A 9873-nucleotide genomic window follows, 5' to 3' on the forward strand; every position below is an offset into this window, starting at 1 on the left:
TTTAGTATTTCACATTTTAAACAACAGTAGTTTTTATGTTATTAAAAATTTTCTCAAAATATACTAACATGGTAAACAGGATAATCACATTTCCACAGGTTTAGAAAACCCTTCGTTACTCAACAACTCTGTTAATTTTAATGTATATCAGAATGGCCAGTATGAGTCTTAACACTTTTATTGATAAGGAGAGAACAGGTTAACCAGAAAATTACCTAGGAATGTCAAAATATTGTTCTCTCCTTATCAGTAAAAGTATTACTACCCATACTAGCCACTTCGAGATACATTTTTATTTCAAGAATCTGTTACTTTTATGTACATATTCTCATAAAATTTGTCATACCTGCTCCACTAATAGAATAAATAACTGTGATATAAGAGATAATGCAGACTATATATAAATCTTTTTCAGTTAACATACTGTAGTTCATAACAGTGAAATTAAAATGAAGATCCATCGACAGAAAAGCCTTTTAGAAAAAATACTGCATCTACGCAAAAGTTCAACAATCAAACTTACTTGGTAGCTATTGTCGAAAGTATCATACATGAACCTAGTTATGAGTGATGTTTTACCAACTGAAAAATAATGAAATAAGTATTAATGATAGTAATGAAAAATACAAGCTTTCACTTCATATCCAACAAAATTAAAGTCTAGTAAAGCTTGAATAATATTCAAACTTATTCTACTAATTATTATTTGTTGCTAATAAGCAATAGAGGAGATAATTTAATCTGTAAAGATGCTTATCAAATGTTTACTCCTATATTATTATTATAAATATACATATAAAAATATATATGATGTTTACATAAACCAAACATTTAAATAATAAAAGTACAAGGATTTATTAAACATAAAAGTATTAAAAACAATATTTTACTGAAGAAAATTAATGTGATAACTATGTTTATAGACAACTATAAACTACTGTTGAGGTAAAAGGACTCTCATGCAAGTTCATAAATTATAGAATAACATACTACACATTTAAGAATGTCTAGGCATTGAGATGAATCTCATCACTCACAATTAGCAACATTACATTGATCAATATTTCTTCAAATACAGATCTTATAACACAAAGGGTTTATTTAAGGTTTTAAAAACTCAAAATACCTTAAAAATAGACCTCAAATCAATCATGTATTCTGCAGTTACCACCTAATAATAATTAACAAACCAAACATATCTTCCTAAATACTGTGATCTATGATCTACTAGGATTTTTTTTAAACTTCTTCCTAACAATTCAGTTGAGTTTCTTAACTGTCAGAGATAATATAGCCTATTTTTGTGAGAACAACATGTAATCTTCAAAATTCCATAACAAACATATTTGGTTTGAGCTGGTGCATAATTGTTAACATGTGTTACTTTGGTTGCAAACAGATTTCACATCTACAAATAATTCAATTAATGAAGAACTCATTATAGTTCTAAAGTTTTTGTACATAAAACTTTAAAGACAATGTGGTTTCACAGTAACATAATTATAAATGATTCACTTTGCAAAATGCAGCTCCTGTAGCATAACAGATTCAATACTTATATCATAGCTTGCATGTTATCTAAAATGCAGTATTTTGAAAATTGATATTTTAAATTGTTTAATTCTATTACTAATGGCATGTTTAGTAAAATATTAAAAATACCTATAAAAAGCATAATGATTATTAAATTAGAACATACTAAAGGTAGTGTTGTTTAGTTAAATATGTTTATTATGAATGTTATCCAAATGAACCAGAAGGTCCAACAGTGATGATTTTAAGTTTTCATAGCATACATTCTATGACTTGACAAGTTTCTCAGTTCATATAAAAACATTAGAATTAAAAAAAACAAACAAATGGAGGGGTTTCACTGATAAAAGATTTACAAAGCCTATTTTTCTTTCTAATGGTCTGCATTTTAATATGCCATTTCACTTTTATTTCATAAAACTAAACTACCTTGCTATGTCTAATTGACAAAAATGCAACTGAATGTAAACTGTTTCACTAGTGGTAACTTAACATTCTGTGAATATAGTACTATTTTCACTCACACATACAGATACAAAATGTTGATTTAAAATGCCAAAGGTCATACTACAGATAATAATACTAATAGTAGCCATTTATACTTCCAAGCTTCCCTGTGGCCATAGGAAGACTGTACTGTTTGCATTTTAATGGAGAAATAATTAACAGTAAATTTTGTAGAACATATTGATTTGAATAGGGTATTTAATATTTTATAAAAATGCAAATATTTGCCTTATTAATATTTACAACAGTAAAATAAAAACTAAATATAACAGTAACTGATTTACAGCTCTGCAAACTATACCACCTTAATTTTCTCATTTTAGTCACACATATTAAAGACACTGAGTTGTGATTTTCTGTTTGTACTTAACAAACCATTAACATGTTAAAAGCAAAAGTATATATACATATATATATATATATATTTTTGCTACCATTTAGAAAGCTGTACTTCAGCTCACAACTTCTGATTTGGTTGATGAAGCAATTCTTTTCTATTTACTTTTGGTATTATCCACATACTTAATCATCTACTCAGCTTCATCTTCAGTCTTATCAGGGTCCTCATTACCTTATTTGAATGTGGCAGTTTCATCACAACATTTTGATTTCTGAAAAACTTGAAATCATTTAGAAGAAGACTAGTTGGTATATATCCATTCAAACACTTAGTAGAGTTTTCTTGACTAAAATCATTAGATTGGGTGTTATTACATCATCAGCATGCCAGTTCTCTCTGAAGTCTTGGCATGCATTTTAAGGTGCACAAATATGTGGTATTGAAGTATTGTTAGGAAAGATGTAAACAGAGAACTACAACCAGTTGCTTTGCTCAAGGGAAATGATACAAAAATATTTACCTCAATAGAGTGAATAATCTATCTAGCTCTTGTGTCCTCATTTGTACATTACCACAAAAAAGACTAACCAACAGATCTTCCTTGCTTGACCCAAGCCAGCCTCATTTACCAAGGATTCAAAGTATTTTTAAATACTTTATGTTATATGAACTGAGCAGGGCTCCAGAAACATGGTCTACCAGTTAAAAATACTATATTCATGTACAAATAAGCTGTAACACATTTTCTGAACTAAAAACGAAAAACTGGATGTCAATGAAAACAGGTTTACAAGATAAGAACTTGGGCATTTTTAAAAGTATTTCTGTATTCTAGTCCAGTTGTAATACACACCTATATAAATTCACTTAACTGGTTTTAGATAAGAGTTGTATTGTTGTCAAAATGGTCTGGAGGACCAGGATTTTTCTTGTTAGAATATGCATTCATAAATGGCTACTCTTTGTAAAGCATCTGCTAGATTTATATATATAATAACTTCATCACTAAGAGTTAAATAACATCTTACCAACTTCATATTAATCAGCATTAGCATCAGTTCTCTAGATGCTATTTTTGATACACTTATCCTGTCAATGGTCAGAATATTAATCAGTTCATTTATACCCATTATAGTGTTATATTTATCTTATGTAATTTTAAATTATATTTATGTAGGTTGTGCAATTTTTCTCAAATGGAATTAAAAAAAAGTTTGACTGCCACTTTACAGGACTTTTAGTGACTTTTGAAACACTCATAGTAACTTATCAAAATACTGATTACAACTTGCAAAGAAACAGGAGATACTTCATTAAAATCAAAATTTGGAAATTGGCTATTAAAATTTTGTCTGTGACACATCTGCAATTGAAAAATGTATGTGTGTGAAATTATTAAGAGAATTTCTGATGCTTTCTTACTTCATTGTTATAATGCAAAGAAAAATATTAAACAAAATGTAGTATGTTCATATAAAATAGTGAAAAGAAAAGCTTCCTATTGAGGTTTATATATCAAGATCCTCTACAAATTAAAAAAAAAGCCAATTTTCCACCACTGATCACTTGTATTTTACGATGGATATTCTACAAAAGCTGAGAAGTGTGTGTGTATATATATAGTCCGACTTTTGTTTTGTTCAAATATTATATACATTTAATGGCTTCTATTCTGCATACACTAAGTAAAATTTCATAATAAATGAAATCAGGCCAATCTTGCTCTGTTGTTAGAATTTTCTGTCATGTCTAAGTCTCTAGTGGGCCTTGTTCAAGGGAATAATATAATGGGCTCACACCCAATTGGAACAAAGTGCTGAACTCTCTCATCAATAATCTAAACATATTACATAGTTTTTCTTAAATACTTTCTTGTCTTCATATACATGGAAACTGTACAAGAAAATTATTTTGCAACGTTTAACTTCAATGTTACTCCAAAAACAAGGTTTAGTCATCCTAAAATGCTCAAAATTCAATTTCATTTGAGAGCTTTGCCCTCTAACAAACACCATACCCCAGAAAAACTACTAAACATTAAAGAGTCTTGTAACATCATTTGCTTGCATGATTTCTGATTTTAACATCAATCATATAATCAGTTGTATCTGGTTATGATGATGGTCTAGTACACAGTTGGTGTTACTATGGTAATTATGAAGTTCACAACAACTAATTCAGTAGTTTATTTCACACACTAATGAGTCATTGCATGTAAGATTATGCCAATTTTGGCTATACATCATAATAAACCCATTACATATTCATTGGAGGAAATAAACAAATAAGTGTAGAAGCTGAATTTCAATTAGTACTTAATGTAGATAAGATAAGGTTGCAAGCAAATATACAATTATTTGTAGAATTGGTATGATCAAGGCATCTTATTTTATGTGCTGTATTTCAAAGACAATAGGATGAGATCACATAAGTTTAAATTACTTAGCATGAATGTGTGACAGAAGTTGAGAATTGTTTGAAAAAATAAACAGTGATTAAGTTTCTAACTTTTATCAAGTGTGGGTGTGTATGTATAGCCATGCAAAACCAAATGATTCCTTGTTGTCTGGACTGTATGTTATTTTGAATGACATTATCAAGGAGTAATTTTACCAACACATCTCTCTTTCATCATATTGATATCCTTCTGGTATTTAGTGGACCAAAACTATGAAAAAAAAGTATCTAATATGAGATCTTTGGCCACACCATAATCTTCTACAATTAACAAGGAAGTATTTTTATTATAATAAATATAGTCAAGAATTGTACTTGCTCTTTTCAGTTTCCATCAAAAGATAAACATGGAACAGAAAGCTTTCATTTCCCCATAATACTAGCGTACCTCTCAAATAAAACATCATTTCCAAATTTTCATATTCCAAAAGAACTACCTGACACTGTACATTTTTCAAAATTAAGAATCATACTTGAAATAGAACTAAAGTAGAACATATCTTTTTTCTTGTTCAAACTTACTAAATTATTGTTCCAGCTCATTTATGCAGTCAGTGGTTCAAACTTCTTATAATTAAGGTAACAGTTTGATTAATCCTGGTTTTTCATTGGAAATATTGTTATATATCATTGAGCCATATATATGTATTTGTATGTTATATTTTATTTATGCTTTCAGGCCTAAGGTTTGCTTAAACTATTTATTAATATTATTAATTGGAAAAGCACATAGACAAAATTTAAATAACCATACACACAAGCTAGATTAGATATAGAAAATAACTGAAGAAAAGTGAGACTTATTAGACAATGAGTTCTTTGTGGAGAAAATGAAGATGGTTGATAAAACACAATACATTTTTATTTACAAATGTTTCTGATGTTTCAGGATAAACATATATAATATTTAATAAACTCTGGAAATAATATTATTACTATATATATTTATTAATGTAATAGTAACTTCAATAGATAATTTCCAGAAAACATTCAATAACTTGATAAATGGAAAAAGTAAAACTTTTCATTATTAAGAGCAAGTAGTCTTTTGTTATGAGTAAGCTTTTTTTAATGAGTTCAAACATGGAGTCACACAATTACATAACCATTTTTCCATCATTATTACATAATATTTAAACCTTGAACTCTGCATTAACAAAAGCTTACTCATAGGAAAGGACTGCCTAGCTCTTAATCATGTTAATAACTTACAAAAATAATTAGGCCTACAATTATTCTAAATGACTTCATTTAACATTCACTGATTATAGGAATGCTTATAATTATAACCTGATGTCTCATGAATTTAAACTTTATAAGTTTGCTACTTTAGTAACATTTTAAATAAATTCGTTCTCAGTTTGTAGCACTACTACCACTGTGGTATTTAGGTAGGGACTAGAGGGGGTTCAGCCCCAGGGTTCATGGTCTTATTGGGGACCCATCAATAATTTTATTCTATGTAAAATTACATGGGATTTAGGGCCCGCAAACATTATTAGCCTGAAGGCCCACACAACTTTAAATCCATCACTGACTACTACTACTACTACCAGTGAGGGTGATACCTATGACGAAAAATAAAGTACTGTAACTTAAGGTAAAGCGAAATACAAGTTACAATCCTACTTTACCACTTTGTTCACCTAAGAACACCAGTTTGAATTTTCTAAGTGGGCCGCCAAAATCACTAGACATCGACATTTTTCACAAGTGAGAGCGCAATCTATGGCCTATGCCTATTTAATAACTGTAGTATTACAACATATCAGTTCCACTGTTAACAAATGACACAACCAATAAATCCCATAGTCTATACCATAGTAATATACTATACAGTATTTCTTGGCCTTAAAGTGACATGAAACTTCCTAAGTTAATCGAAGAAGAGTTTTAACCGTTAGAGGTCAGGACTTAATCGATATATATATGTATTTAATATGAGGCCTGGCATGGCCAAGCGCGTAAGGCGTGCGACTCGTAATCCGAGGGTCGCGGGTTCGCGCTAAACATGCTCGCCCTCCCAGCCGTGGGGGCGTATATAGTGACGGTCAATCCCACTATTCGTTGGTAAAAGAGTAGCCCAAGAGTTGGCGGTGGGTGTTGATGACTAGCTGCCTTCCCTCTAGTCTTACACTGCTAAATTAGGGACGGCTAGCACAGATAGCCCTCGAGTAGCTTTGTTGTAAATTCAAAACAAGTACAAACAAGTACAAGTATTTAATATGATCACATTTCACTAATACTATTAATTTTTAAATTGTTTCTCCTCTCCTTATTCTGGTGGCTAAACGCTAAGTCTTAAGGCTTATAACGCTAAAAATCGAGTTTGATACCCACAATGGAAATGGGACAGACATTCCATTGTGCATATTTGTGTTTAATTAAAATTTTATGTCAAAATGATTTATTCTTAAGACCTATGAATTTTTTATTACCTTCTTTACTTGTTTGAAGTATTTGATACCCCAAATCTCAAGCAATTAAATATTTTGATTATAATTGTTTATAACCTACAAAATTAAAACGTTACTAAACAACTGTCAATTTCAGAATTCCTGTAATTATATATGTATATATAAAGGCCCGGCATGGCCAGGCGGGTTAAGGCGTTCAACTCGTAATATGAGGGTCGCGGGTTCCAATCCCTGTCGCACCAAACATGCTCACACTTTCAGCCTTGAGAGCGTAATAAATTGACAGTCAATTCGTTGGTAAAAGAGTAGCCCAAGAGTTGGTGGCGGGTGGTGATGATTAGCTGCCTTTCCTCTAGTCTCACCCTGCTAAATTAGGGACGACTGGCGCAGATAGCCCTGGTGTAGCTTTGCGCAAAGTTAAAACAAACAAACAAACAAACAAACAAACATTCTACATCAGGAAAATTTATATGCTCAGATGTCTAAAAGTGATGAAATGAAAAATTTGGTGGACATTGTTGTAAAAATTGTGAATTATATTAGAAGTGGAAGCTCTCTCATCCATCGACAGTTTGTTGAGACTTTGAAGAAAAGCAGTAACAGTACTTTTGATGATCTTACCGATTTTGCAAATGTAAGATGGTTAAGTAGAGGAAAAGTCTTAGAACGATTTACTTTCTTATTTCCTCAAATAAAAAAGAACCTTGTTGAAAAAGGTAAGATTGAAATTTTCCATGAAATTAAAACTTTGTCATGGCAATGTGATTTGCACTTTCTGTGCGACATGATGACTCACTTGAATAATTTGAATACGAAGCTTCAGGGAAGAGAGGTAAAATAATAAGTGAGCAATCACAGTCTATTCATGAATTGCAATTAAAGCTCAACCTCCTTATAATTTGACATATTTTGCAAAGTTGAATAGTTTTTAGAAAATAATAAGGACTATGATTTCTCTGATGCTAAAGATGATCTCTATGTAAACTGGATCAAAAATATATCTCAAAAATTTGAATCACGTTTCTCCAAATTTAAAAATTTGAAATTGATATTTGAATTTTTGCTTGATCTATTTCAACTTGACTTAGGAAATTTCAATAAGGAAATTACATCTTTTTGGCTTTGGATAAGTGTGGATTTGAAGACGAGATGCTTACCCTGCAAAGTGTAAAACACATAAAAGGAGAAAGAAATGTTTTATTAGAGAGATGTGGCTCACTTTTCTCATAAATGCGAGTCTTCCAAATTTAAAGATAGCAATTTCAAAAATATTTTCAATGTTTGGATCCACATGGGTGTGTGAGTTAACATTTTCTACGTTAGATTTTCTCAAGTCTAGATACAAATCTCGGCTAACTGACATAAATTTAGAGACAGAGCAAAGATGCTCATTGATGCAATATTAAACCAAATTTCGCGAAACTTATTGATGAAAACTCACATCAATTTTCACGTTGAAGGTTAGTTGAAATGCAATTATTGTGTTTAAACTAACATTTTTCAATTTTTTTTAATAGTGTAGTCAAGTTGTTTTCATTAGCCACTATGAAAAATAAGTTGCCCACGTGGCCCTGCTTTAGACCTTAATGGACAATCTTTTTACCCTAAGTAACAAGTAAGAGTGGCAATTTAAAGCACATACGCTCGTTTTATCACACAACATTAAAACCTTTATTTGTGTATATTATTTAATAATATGATTATAATTAATCATTATACTAGATATGGCTGACGTGTGTTTTCATATATTATGTATAACATTTTTCTTTGTGTTCACTCATGATTTATTAGAATAACTAACTGAGAACAGGATACAGCATGTATTTCTTAAAGAATATATTACTCAAAAAAATCCTGTTTCAAATTTATATTATGCTTACAAGCAATCTGTTTCAAATCTTCTCCTTTATTATATTATTGAAGTTACCCTGTCAGAAGGTGTAAAATGAATAAAATTGCTTCTAGACCAGTAATCCAAAACTATTTCTCAAACAATCTTTGGAGGGCTTTTACTCCAACATCTTATGCACAAAAGAAGCTCGCCCACTTGATGCTCGGTCAAAATTTACGTTTAAATGGTAAAGTTTATCTGGGTAAGATAAATATCCGAAGAACTAAGATTCCTGATTGATAGAGATACACCCTCGCATTGCCTCATAAGTGAAGGAAAGAAAATAAGTTAAGAGCAGACATGATTTCTTATAGTCGTCATCTCCCACATCAAATACTATTTCTATTTACCATTTGCAACCAGCTGTGATAACGTGTTTGTAATTAAAAAAATGAAATTAAAACAGGCTACTATATACGAACCGTTTAGGGTGAAATATTTATCTTATGGAAATTTGATTTAAATTTCATGCAAAGCTACACGACGGCTATTTGCGCTAGTCGTCCCTAATTTAGCAGTGTAAGACTATAGGGAAGGCAGCTAGTCATCACCACCCACCGCCAACTTTCGGGCTACTATTGTACCAACGAATAGTGGGATTGACCGTCACGTTATAACGCCCCAAGGCTGAAAGAGCGAGCATGTTTGGTGTGACGGGGATTCGAACCAGAGACCTTCGGAATACGAGTCGAGTGACTTAACCACTTGGCCATACTGGGCCCTATCTT

General features: G+C 31.0%; 1 protein-coding gene across 4 annotated transcripts in view; it reads right to left on the reverse strand.

The window, feature by feature from the left end:
• LOC143236093 (ras-related protein Rab-6B-like) overlaps window positions 1-6728 on the reverse strand; it is a 29432-nt gene extending 22704 nt beyond the window's left edge. The window contains exons 1-2 of one of the 4 annotated variants that reach the window (XM_076474361.1): window positions 6472-6728; window positions 524-582 (exon numbers count right to left, since the gene is read on the reverse strand). In XM_076474361.1, the coding sequence (XP_076330476.1) occupies window positions 524-582; window positions 6472-6541 (129 nt within the window). In that variant the 5' untranslated portion in view covers window positions 6542-6728. Of the gene's footprint in view, window positions 1-523; window positions 583-6466 lie in introns of all 4 variants that reach the window. The other 3 variants (XM_076474362.1, XM_076474360.1, XM_076474363.1) reach the window with 3 other exon arrangements.
• Window positions 6729-9873: the final 3145 nt, after the last annotated feature.

Source organism: Tachypleus tridentatus, chromosome 13 (assembly GCF_004210375.1).
Source record: "Tachypleus tridentatus isolate NWPU-2018 chromosome 13, ASM421037v1, whole genome shotgun sequence".
NCBI lineage: Eukaryota > Metazoa > Arthropoda > Merostomata > Xiphosura > Limulidae > Tachypleus > Tachypleus tridentatus.